At 33.4% G+C, this 13318-nt stretch overlaps 1 protein-coding gene across 7 annotated transcripts in view; it reads left to right on the top strand.

The window, feature by feature from the left end:
* Positions 1–13318, top strand: part of PHF14 (PHD finger protein 14) — a 182497-nt gene that overhangs the window by 102197 nt on the left and 66982 nt on the right. The window contains exon 18 of one of the 7 annotated variants that reach the window (XM_045828020.1): positions 4434–9737. The exons of the other annotated variants lie outside the window; for them this stretch is intronic. Coding sequence (XP_045683976.1) covers positions 4434–4446 — 13 coding nt within the window. The 3' untranslated portion in view covers positions 4447–9737. Of the gene's footprint in view, positions 1–4433; positions 9738–13318 lie in introns of those variants that run through there. 7 annotated transcript variants of the gene reach the window in all.

Below are 13318 nucleotides of genomic sequence, written 5' to 3'. Positions count from 1 at the left end.
TATACATCATGAAGAGATTCTAAAGAGGAAATCAGAAAATAAACTGGGTCTTGTAAAGGAAACTTGACTTTAAAAAGTTACTTTTTAAGAATACTTTTCGCCCTGGCTGGCGTAGCTCAGTGGATTGAGTGTGGGCTGCGAACCAAAGTGTCCCAGGTTCAATTCCCAGTCAGGATACATGCCTGGGTTGCACAAGGCCATGACCCCCAGCAACCGCACATTGATGTTTCTCTCTCTCTCTATCTCCCTCCCTTCCCTCTCTAAAAATAAATAAATAAAATCTTAAAAAAAAGAACACTTTTCTATTAGTAAAAATTAGGGAAGAGATGTTTAATTTTCAAAATACTTGTTTTTGTATAATGAAAGTAGCCAAGCTGCCCCTGAATGTTTTTATTAAGGTCATATTCTGATAAAATTAAGATCAGAAAGAAAATGTTTACTCAGTGTATTTTTTTTTAATAATTCAGTTGATTTGATGACTTTGTTAGACGTGTGGAGTGGCTAACCCACCTCACACATTTAGTATTAATATATGACATTCCCTAACTTCCAAAATCTATTACATATTAAAACACTAAACCTTTAAGTAACTTTACATGATTCATAAATAGTTTTTACATTGTGTTAACATTTTAATTTTTAAATTTAAAAATATAAATGCATTATTGACAAGTACTTTGTATTTAAAGAAAACAGAAGCCTGGATGTGGTATACATTAATTACATAGTGAAGTGTGGTATTTCTGGAGTATGCAATTTTAGAGTAGTAAACATTGTAATTTCAAGCACTTAGAGCAATGAAATATTTCTGTTTCACTCATTTACTTTTTAGTAAACTTTACTTTTTGTAGTTATTTACTTATTTTCCACCACAGTGTGTCAATATTGTTCATTTATACAGAAGGGATTCTCTGTTATCAATCCAGTTGTTTGTGAGGACTGGGACCATGGTCACAGTTCGGTTACTGGCCCGATGAATGACCTGTGAATTAAGTTAGCTCTCCAGTCATTTTCTTGTTTGTAAAAAGTGAGGGCAACGGCCTCATTTTTTCTCAAATTTGTTATTGTTATAACTCAAAGAGATGGCAAAACAAACACTGTACAGTCCTGAAAATGCTCTCCAAGTCTGTTATCCCATTACTTACCTGAGACTTGACTCATCTGCCCAGCATCACCACTGAGTGACAAGAGAAAGAGCTGCTGCAGGGATACAAGTGTGTAAGTACCGTATTTTTCAGACCATAAGACACACCTAGGTTTTAGAGGAGGAAAATAGGGGAAAAATTGAATAAAAAATGTGGTAAAATATTTAATAGCATAAATGACATAATATTTCACCAATGTACATGTAAACAGAACTCAACAGCAAGCATTAGGAACCATTATTCTTCCCAAATTGGGAGGGGGGCAGGTAGTGTGTCTTATAGTCTGAAAAATACGGTAATCTATTCCCCCTCCAGGCAGCTCTGACCTTTGGCAGTTTTTGTCTCCAGGGGAGCTGTCAGGCCTCAATAATTTCAGTCCTTGGAATCATAAAACAAACACAATCTAGCTTTCTAGTATTAAAACCAACAACAGTTAGTCCTCACTTAATGCCATGGGTAGGTTCTATGACTCCAAATGAAAACACAACCAATTTTACCATAGACTAATTGATACACACAAGATTTAAGTTCCCACATCTCCCTAATAATGTTATAGTGAAACAAAGTTGAATGAAACATTATTCGAGGACATGCTACATATTGTCTCTGGTTTTTCTTCTTTTTCTTTTTAAATCAAACATCCTTTTTCATCTATTCCTCCTATAATGAGGTTTGATTTGGGTAATTTTTGTATAGTTTTGGACCTATGAAATGGATATAATAATAATGAAATTAGAAGTGAAATGCATTTGAAAATAAGATTGGGTATACATTTTGGAGTTGATAGATTTTGATATCTAGGTAATATGTAAGAATCATATATTTTTAACATTTGTAATTAAACTCAGATAGATGTTGAAATCTTTGCTGACTGAGAATGAAAATGCCAGTATTAGATCTTACTATGTCCCAGACTCTATTCTCTGCTCTCTAAATGTATTATTAGCTCATTGAATTTTTATAACAGTCCTATGAACTACGCACTTCTCCGTTTTGGAGATGCGTTAACTGAGGCATAGAGACACTGAGTGTCATGAAACAGAAGTCATTCCAGTTATATATTGAAATTATACTGTAAAAGTAAATATTGTTAGAATATAGTTTTTCCCTTCCAATATACACTACAGTAGTGTTTGATAAATCTACTGTTCTTCATATTGGTTGCTGATTTATAGAATGCTTATTTATTATATGCTGGTTAATGTGCTGGTGCTTTTTTGTACTTTACCTCAAATAATCCTCACAGCTACCCCATAAAATTTAATCCCTACTTTATGGGCGAGGAAAATGAGAATACTTGTCCAAAGTCACTCAGCTAGAAAGCGGGGCAAGTCTTGACTGTGCAGCTCGCGCTCTGAAAGGCGCACTACCTCACCAACTGCGCTGCTTCGGCGTGCTCGGCTGTGCTGAGGCAGAAGTAGTAAATGCTTTTTCTTGGCAGCAGTGCCAACTACACTAGATACAAAGTACATGTGCGTACATTAGGCCAGTCCTTTGAAGTTAGTTAATTTCTTCTTTTCTACATTAATTTCCTAGCAAGCTTACTAGGTACATACGGAATGAAGACAAAGTCAAAACTTGATCTCTGAAGTAAAAGACCATAACTCTTTTATCCTGGGAAGATAGCAGCCAATGAGTCACATTGCTTATTATGGCTTTAAGGGAGATTTGGAATATTAAGTGGAACTTGAGGATGGAAGAATATTAGCGATAGTGTTTTAGCTTTTTACAAAGTTAGACTTCAACCTAGATTTAATTGGTGGTTCAAGCAGATTACCTAATACCCAATGTATGTACATTCAAATCCCTATCAAATCCCTATCAAATTAAATACAAATATACCTTTTTGTTGTCTGTTAGTCTCCATCATTTGTACATATAATTAGGAGTTAGGTGTACTTCTATGGTAAATGATGTGATTGCTTCCTCTAGCATTGTGTTTACCTAGTAGTACTGAACCTGTAGATAAAGCAGTTCTCAGAATATCAGATTCAGAATGTGCTTAAAGCTCTCCACTTAGACACTGAAGCATTGAGAGAAATTAGAACATGAGACTATTCAGCAAGGGAATTCAACTCTTCCTATTTCCCTGTTACTCAACAAGGGGATTAGCTCTGTCTCTCATATGTTGATAAGTACATGTCTCTGAAAACTTCTCCATTATATTCTTTTTTTCTTTGTACAATTTTGTTTTGGCTTTCTTTGGAGGTACTTGGTTTGGTCTGGGAGCTCTTCTTTGTAGTGCTTTGTCTGTGATCGTGCCACTTTTCACTTTCTTTTTCTCAGTGGAACTTAGAAGCATTAAACACATCTCTCTGACAGTTATATATCGAAATGAACTTTTTCTGTGATATGTGACTACTTGGCAATTCACCTCATCTACACAGATATAAATATCTGAAGGAAATGATAAATTTTTATGTGTACCTTAGTTAAAAAATATTCTAATCACAAAGCACCTAAAATTTCTCCTCCAAAAAATAAAGGAACAAAGGTAGCAAATGAATATATGTTGGTAGAGGAAAGCAGTACAAGAAACACTAGAGAAAGTTTTGAGAAGTAAAGGCAAGTGTATAAGTTTTGAAAATCGGGCTAACATTGATGCATTTATGATCAAAGACCAGGTCGTGACATGTGGTATATTCTGTGACATTTTGTTGTACAATCCACTACACTAGCTAGTTAGGTATATACTTCTCACAACCATAACCAAACATTTCTGGTACAGTGTTTGTTTTGTTTTGTTTTGTTTTTAAAGGAAGGCAGTGTTGGCACAGGGGATAAGAATCATTTGACAGTTCCCACCCTGAGTCTCTACAGTCGAATAGAACCAGCGCGTCCACACGGGTTAGGTGTGCTTGTTCACGGCATGGCTGTGTGCTTGCCCAAGCATTGTGCAAATGCTGTATTTGATGAGAAATACCAAATGGCTGTTTTTCAAGATATTTATTAATCACATGCATTTGCTGTATTAATTAAACACATATAAATACAAATCATCATATTCATATTTTTTGTTTTAGTAAGACAGATTTGTTTTGACAACTAAAAGAAATAATAATACAAGAGGAGACAACTCAATGTTTTAAATGAAGAAAGAGTGCCACTTTAACCAGCAGGAGCCTACACGAGGTCGCGGCATTTAGGTTTAGGGTATCTGTCTCTTTGGACCAGATTACATGTTATTTGAATCTACTGTGGTGTTGTTAGTATGTTTCATAAGACATAGTACAGAGCTGCTATGATCTTTAAATGTTAATGTTCTTTTCTTATCACTTTACTGTGTAGATACCCTTCATGAGACCCAACTCTGCCACAGCTCATCCTCGGAGGCAATCCTGGAAACCTCTTTTATAAGTGTGATTTTAAAAGTGTGGATAACACTCTCAATAGAGTACATAATGTAAAGGAGAACAGCTATCTTGTCCTTTCCATAATCTTATCACTGCAAAAAGTTGCCTTTGCTTGTCAGGTTTGGATAGAATGTAATTGATTGGTTTATTACTTGGACTGACAAGGCACTTAATTTGTGTGGATATTTTTCTATTTTTTCCTTCTACTTTTTTTTTGCACTAATCAGGAATATTTGCTATGTGCATTGTTGAAAAATATTAGATAACGTCTTGTCAGAATTGTCCTACTAAGTAATGTTTTTCCCTCTTGCTTCTTTGGCAAATGATGATATACAGTATTTGGATTTACTGAAGAGTTGTGGAAGCCTATGGAACTTAAATGCAATGTGCTACTTACTGCTGTCATTGACAATACCAGTAACGAGAAAGACAGTGCATTCTATTACTCTGCTATTATGTTTCATTCAACTGAATACATATATCCATATATGAAATGCTGCATTGAGCAACTATAGACTCTTACATTAAACATTTCTAATATTCAGAAGTGAAAGACTTGCAAAGCATATGTATTCTAGTTTTGACTTACTAGTCCTTGTGTGAAAGCACTAATATTATTAGCATGAAATTTTTACAACTTCACATTTTGAGCTTATAAGTAAGAATATATCTGTGTTGATCTCTAGATGGTTTTAGTAATGCCCAAATTTATTCAGTCTTCATTGATTTAATATGAACTTTTTGTGTTCAGTATAATTTTATCTTTCTCAACCTTAAGGATAAGGTTAAGAAAAATAAGGAGGGAGATACAAAGCTTATTGACTATACAGCCTGCCAGCTGAAAGATCTTCATCAATATCTTTATTTTTCCAGGATTTACAGAATTAAAATTTGATCTTCAAGCTATAATGATCAAGTTTTAAGTCAACTACAGAAATATGTCAAATATTTCATCACTCCATCTTGAACTGACTTAGAAGAGACTCTTTGTTGAAATTGAAATTCACATACACATGTAAATTGTCAACTTGTTTCTTAGAGTTTCCTGATTTGTAAATGTGGTTTTGGGCATCATTTCAGGTATAGTGGCAATTGAAAATAGTTTACATCTTTAGGAGTAGAGTAGGCAATGTGATACATAATCAAAAGCAAGTGTAAATATAAAGTTTCTGTATGCTAGTAATGAATAGTTATAGTAAGCAACCATATTACTGGATGTTTACTAAAAATAGTATGTATAAACTTAGATTAACTTATTGAAAAATTGTATAACATTGGAGGAAAAATATTAATAACCTGTAGCAAAATGAGTAGGCTTATTTTTTAAGAATAAGAATGGACTCATTGTTTATTACTATGTAAGTTTAAGAAAAATGTTGCTAATTATTATGATTGCTGAAGTCCAGCTGATTTTAAGAAAAATTACAGATTGCCATTTTCTTAAAAGAATGTGCTAATGAACTAGACCCTGGCCTTCCTTTGATATATGGTCTGAAATGACTAGTGGTCATTTTATGTTACATTTCTTGAGAACTCATTAAGCCTATAGTTTCGGTATCACTATGAATCAAAATCCCTACCATGGTTCTAATTAGAATACTGCATTGTCATCATTCTCCATCTTGCAGTCTTCAGTGGTCAGTAGGCTATTCCAGATTTGGTGCTAGCCCTAGGAATCTGTCTCACACATCACAAATATAAACTGCATAATTCATAAATATTTGGTTCTAGAAACATGTATTTGGAATAGGAGAACTTTTGAAGGGAGTGGAAAACACTTTCTCCTGATAATCTCCTGAATGCTGTCATATTTCCACAGTGTAAAATTAAATCTTTTCTGTAATTGGTCCAGTTGCTATTCAAAGGAGATATTAATAGGTACTTAAGAAAATATGAACCAACTCACAGACATATGTGAGAGAAAACAGCACAACAGATAAATGATGGCTTTTTGTATTGCAATAGGAAAAGAAAAAAAAAAACACTAAAATACCAGGAAGGAAATTAAAAGATCTGAAATACAAGAATGATGTGGTGGTATATAGCAATGGTTCTCAAACTTTACATTGCATCATAATCATAGGAAGATTTGTTAAAAACAAATACATTTCCCTCCTTATCCTCCTTATCCCATGGTACTCCTTCCTTCTGGCTCTCAGGAGTTTCTGATTCGGTGTGTCTGTGATGGGTCTGAAAATTTGCATTTCTAACAAGTTTCCAAGTGATGCTGATACCACTGGTCAGGGACATCACTTTGAGAATCATTTGTGTATAGCACTTCTAAAAGAATCATTGTGTTGTAGCTGACGTTTTTCTTTTAAGATTTTACTTATTTATTTTTTAGAGAGAGGTGAGAAAGAGAGGGAGAGAAACATTGATCCGTTGCCTCTCATACGCCCCCAACTGAGGACCTGGCCCGAAACCCAGGCACAGGCCCTGACTGGGAATCGAACCACTGTAACCTTTCTGCTTTCAGGCCGGCACTCAATCCACTGAGCCACACCAGCCAGGGCTGTGGCTGATATTGATTGGTTGAATGTTGCTTTAATCTCTTTAAAAGGGCCCTTACATTTTCAAACATATTTGTTTCTAGATAAAAAAAAAGTGGTAATTTTATCACAGCACATACACTATACAACACATATGTTACTCTCATAAATTTAGTTAAATGTTTATTTTATTTTATACTGATAGTGGGGGAAGCAATACTTTAGATTCAGAAGTGAATCAAAAAACATGTATCTTCATCCATAATCCACTAATTCCTTTTAAAAAAAGATTTGAAATTAGGGTTATTTTTTAACATGAAAACAAAATTTAGCCTTAGCCTTTATCCATCTTAAATTTGGAAGAATAATAAAGATGTAGAAATTCTTTATCATTTATATATCTTTATTATTTATGATATTAAAAATAGACTGCTGACCATAAACAATAATATTCACACCCATTATCTTACTTACTGGTTTTATATTCTATCACTTAATGATACTACTCTCTTTTTAAACACTTAGTGTTCTTTATTGACAAAACTTACCACTGTTTTACTTGATTCACAGTATGGGAATATTTTATGAATATTTCACCAAAACCTATTCACAAGGACTCTTTGCAGCACAATGGAATATTAACATTATTAATTTCGTTTTCTTAAATTGTTTTTGACAATTGTAACTTGTATAAGAGATTCCGTTTTAGTATTGTATAGCATATGAAGGCAGAAATTGCTTTCTACAACCTGAGTCAGCACTTTGTCAGTTTTACATATACTACGGATTGTGATTATAAATATTTCTGAGATGGACGTGTTTTGCAAATGCATTCTTAATAAAAATGCAGGCCCCTTTCTCCCAGCACTCGCTCAAAGACTTTCTGCAGGTCTGCTGATAAGATTCACTGCTGTTCAGGTACAGAAGATGTAATGAAATTGGACGCTCCTGCTGGGCTTTGTAAATAAAATGAGATTGACCCCCAGCCATTATCTCATTTATCTGATTTACATGGTAAAATTAAGACCTACACTATTGATTAGAGCATAATTAGTTCATTATGAACAGGTAAATTCAAAGTTACGTGGGGCTTGAGCCCAGCAGGTTGTACTGCTGAAAAATTTCCCAGGGCATGAGCAGATGGAGATCAGTTTATTCAAGAACATAGCAGACAAGTTCAGGTATGGAAATGTCGAGTCATTCTCTCGTGCTGTGAAGAGGTATTTGACCTTACTGTGTATTTTTATATAATTCTTTTATTTCATATTTCATTTTTTCACTTTTAATCCTGTAATTTGGTTGTGCAGATGTAGTTAACTGAAAAGATCCCATTATTTGATTATTAAAATGAATTTGGATTTTGATATAATATAATTTCATGTGTAAAGGATATTTTTGTCTTCCTTACCACACATTACTGGCTTTGATAAAAGTCTGAAGTGGCGTGAACAAAAGTATGTTGAAGACTTCCACATTAGTCTTATGTTTGTGAAATATGATAAAGACATTTTCTAGTTACTTTGTTTAGAAAATGATTATATAAGTGGTTTACACTAAAATTGTTGTAAAATATGAGGAATAAAATATGTCTATATTGATATTAACTGTTATTTGAATATTGGTAGATTGCAGAATTTTGTGCATATTTGTATTCTGTTAAAAGTGATTCAATTCATGGGCCACAGGCCTGCACTTTCTCCTTTTGAAATAATTGGCTACTGTTCAATGAAAGACTCTATCACTACCGGTTAATAGATTTGTGTAATGTTCAAGCTGCTAGTGAGATTTTATTTAAGTAATGTTAAAATTCAAGACCAATTCTTTTGATCTTTCCTGTAGAGAATTTTTACATTGAAATGATGGAAAAGTAAGAAAAGCAATCCATGAACTATCCTGATATTTAGGGTTTTCTTTAAAGTGAACCAATATAATAGCATGTATGTTCAGAGCCAGTACTTTATTTGTCTCAATACGGACTTGGAAGGGATCTAAATAAATGTGTCATGGACAGAAAAAACAGCTTGATTATGAATCAACTTGATCATAAAAAATGTACATTCCTTTTCAAATCCCATGTTGGGGATAGCTCTTCTTCCTGAAGTTTAGCTTAACATCTGGCCACAAATTATATGCATAGGAGGTGCACTTAATTGTTTCTGTTAGTTTAAAAAGTAGTTACTGTGCTCTCCTAGTGAAATTACCAATTGGACATTAGGGGAGTTAAATCCTCTGGAACACTGGCGTTTAGCCTGTCTCTTGGGCACAAAAGGAAATATATCAATTGTTTCTTTTTTACTTTTGTATGTATATTCTCAGCAATCAGATAAACATAACTGCTTGTTATGGATCATGGACATACAAACATAAATCATTTTCGTCCTCTTCTTTGTCTAGGGTGCTATACTTAACCATAGGCTAAGTAAGTATTTTAAATATACAGAGAACCATGTTTGCTTACCGCATTTTGTTAAATCAACGTGCAAAAGAGTTTACTCAGCTACTTTGTTATTTACATCTGTATCCATTATTAATCTGATGCCTAGAAAATTGTATTTAGTAAAAATCCAATGAAACAGTCCGTTTTCCTTTTATAAATGGGATTCATTTAATTTCATTTAAATTGTAATTTTAGAGTGCCCTATAGTGTTAATGTAGACAGTATTTATTAGATGTTTAAAAAATACTTCTTTAAGCATCCAGTTTGCATTTTATTAAAAATTTGATAGTGTTTCTTTACAGGTTAGTTTTATATTCTCTCAATATTTTAAGACCTTTCCTTCCTATTTAACATATGTACTATTGGTATGTTATAATAGTCTGTTTTTATTACATAGACATTTGCATTATTTAATAAAGTATATTGTGCTGTGTCACTGTGCTTTTGTGGGTCAATGACTTCTTTTGCAGAAGATTTTAAAAACATTTTATTCACTGTTTATTTTGATAAATTAAATATGTACTGTCATTATGCTTCCAAGTATATGGAAGAAGTAGAGGTAGGGACCAACAATAATAATTTGATTGTTAACTATTTCAAAGTCAATTTGCTTTTTAGGTAGCAGAATGATTACAGATCTTTATGAGTTGCTGATTTTTGAGTTTTTAAAAATTATATAAATTTGTAACAAATCCAGATTTTGTTCTGACAGAATTGGCTAAAGCTTACAAAGTGGTGTGTGTGTACATGAAATAAGTAATACACTATTTTTACTATTTACCTTGTACTTAAATTTCTAGTATTCTTAATGGTATCTCCTATGTTTATCTATGCTATATTAATTTTTGCAAATTCTGCTCAAGTTTGCTGTGTTATTCAGGATATTTTTGTAAGCAGCACATAAATATGTCTTCAGTTCAATATTCTAGTGTAGAAACAAGCAGACATTTTTCCAGATGGAAACAATTTTAGTCATTTCTTTAAAGAGCTTATATTAGTATATTTGTTATTAATAGAGCTAATGATTTCAAGATAGAGATACTTCTTTTGTTTTTCTCTCCTGGATTTTGGCAGAAGTGTATCAGCTACTCCTCTTTGCTATTTAGTCTTGGAATTGCAGTCTGGTTTACTGATGAGTGAGCTCTGTCTGAGTTGACAGAGCTCCCAAATCACCCATAGTTCTGACCAGCAGCCTCCTTGCCTCTGGAACCTGTCACAAGTTCAGTAGAGCTCCACATGCAGACTGAGCCATTCTCAAATGTACCACAACTGAAGGGATCAGTAAGGATTGGGTCATTGCTAAGTGGCATGTGCTTCAACATCATCTTCCAACAAATCTAGCATGTAAAACCTCTCTTTTCCCTTTTGCATTTATTCTTGAGCTGAAAGATAACTTGATTTTACAGTTAATTGAAATCATCTACAAACTGGGACTATATCAATGTAACAAACTTGTTCTTAGTCTAATAACTGGAAATTCATAGATATCCCAACAAGAATCACCTGTGTAGAAGAGGGTAAAAAAATAATGAATTAAAATTCTCCTGTATATTCATTCTGGTGTTTGACTTGAATTATATACTATAAATATTAATTTTCAAATTATTATTATACAGTTATAAAGTAAATATGCTGTAATTTGATATGAACTAGGGAGACATTAATACTATATCTCTTCACCTATCAAGAGCCCAGATTATTGGCATTGTGAGATGTAAGGAACATTGCCAGAATCCCTGAAGTTAAACAGAAAAGACTATATTTACCAAAAATTGAGTCCATTTACTTAGTAGAAATTCTCATTTTCATGCCTTTGTATTGTCAATTTGCCATAGCCTACTAAGGTCAGTGATCTGGTTTCTGAATCCATCACGAAGTGTGGTTGGGCAAACACTGCTTAGACAAATCCCCTGACAATGTTAGAAAGCAGTGGCTGACCCTGTTCAAGCAAGTGAGGACTCTGAAAACTGGTGAAAGTTCAATGTAAGAATTCAAACCCAGCAGCAGAAGGATGGCACCCACTGCAGGCACACTGGTAACCACGTAGCACGTCTGGTACTCATACTCATGACCCGGAGATGACAAAGACAGTGTAATTATGTTTTATGTATTTTCTTGATAAAGTAAAGAATGTGATTTTCAAATTTCCCTTTCAAAGATGATTGAAATACTAGTTTTCATGCTTGAAGGAATATGCCCTCAACTACCTAGAAATTTCAACATTCTCATAAACTCAGAAATGTTTATACTCTGAAGGTTCCTATAACCATCCATATATTTAATGTAATTAAAAATTTAACTATTGAAAGGTAAATAAATTAAAACATAAAATTGTGTGGCCTTGCCATTTAGTCTATATTACATTTGATGTTAGCTATATATCATCTATTATTTCTTTTTGCCTTTTTAATTTTATTTTAATTTTTCTGATTTTTTGATTTAATGTTTATTGTATTTTTTCCATTACCATTTAGTCCCCTACACTCCCCTCCCCTCCCCTCCCCCTCGCAATCACCACACTGCTGTCCGTGTCCATGAGTCCTTTTTCCTTTTTGCTCAATCCCTCCACTCCCTAACCTCCCCAACCCACTAGCTGTCATCTGTTCTCCATCTATGAGTCTGTCTCTTGTTTTGCTTGTTCAGTTTGTTCATTAGATTTCACAAATGAGTGAAATCATAATGGTGTTTGTCTTTCTCTGACTGGCTTATTTCACTTAGCATAATGTTCTCCAGGTCCATCCATATTGTTGCAAAGGGTAAAATTTTCTTTTTTATGGCTAAGCAGAATTACAATGTGTAAATGCCCCAAAGTTTTATCTACTCATCTACTGATAGACATTTGGGTTTATTCCATATCTTGGTGATGGTAAATAATTCTGCAATGAACATAGGGGTACTTATGTTCTTTTGATTAGTATTTTGGGTTCCTTCAGATAGATTGTTGACTCTATTACAGATGTTGCCTTTTTTTCCCCCTTTGCCTACCTCCACCCAGCCTCCACCCACCTCCTCCCAGCCTTCACCCCCCTTCCCTCTGGCCATCATCACACTGTTGTCTGTGTCTGTGGATTATGCATGTATGATCTTTGGCTAACCTATTATTTCTTAATGTTAGAACACAGATATTTAAATATTTTAACTGCTTTTAAATATAATTTTGGATAGTTCATTTATAACACTGATAGAGTAAATAAAGTACTGTTATTCTTATTTGTTTTTATTTTTTCCATGGCTAGAATTATGATAGCAAACATTTTTTTCCCCAATTCTATATCTTGAGTCTGAAAGAAGATTTTTGGAAAGGTACATAAGATTATCTGGTTCATAAGGAGAAAGATGTAGATGAAGAAATGAGTAAACTTATGACATATAATTGTGTATTAAGCTTCTTTGTACTTGAATAACTTAGATAAGTTGCTAACTTTTCTGAGAAAAACTCTTGATTCTTAAAATGGGTCTTTGGGAGATTGGGTTTTATAGCATTACATGAAATTTTTAGTTTGCATGTATATTTATAATCCCCTTTACTGTGATGGTTTTTAAAAATCAGTTGTTTTTGAGTGTTTATAATAGCTGCTTCCCCTTTTTCCTCAGAAAGGTTATTACATAGGAATTAGTATATATTCAAGTAATGTGGGTCCTGTAATTTTCCCCTTGGTTGCTTAGTTGCGGATTTTTCAATTTTTAAAGTTTTAAATCAGTGACAGAAACAATATTTAAGGAGAATTTGACAAATTGATTTGGAGAAAGTATATTTTAATTTAAAAAAAGCACAAAGAAAAGGAGGAATAAAATTCTTTCTATAAGATATATACATCTTTGTTATTTGTTGTTAAATTTTGGTCTTGTTATTCCAACTGATAAATTCTTTTTATAAGACACTGAAATAATACA

This window comes from Phyllostomus hastatus, unplaced genomic scaffold (assembly GCF_019186645.2).
Source record: "Phyllostomus hastatus isolate PE091 unplaced genomic scaffold, TTU_PhHast_1.1 phas_scaffold_78, whole genome shotgun sequence".
NCBI lineage: Eukaryota > Metazoa > Chordata > Mammalia > Chiroptera > Phyllostomidae > Phyllostomus > Phyllostomus hastatus.
The sequence above is the reverse complement of the archived record's forward strand: the minus strand, read 5'-3'. Positions and strand labels throughout refer to the sequence as shown.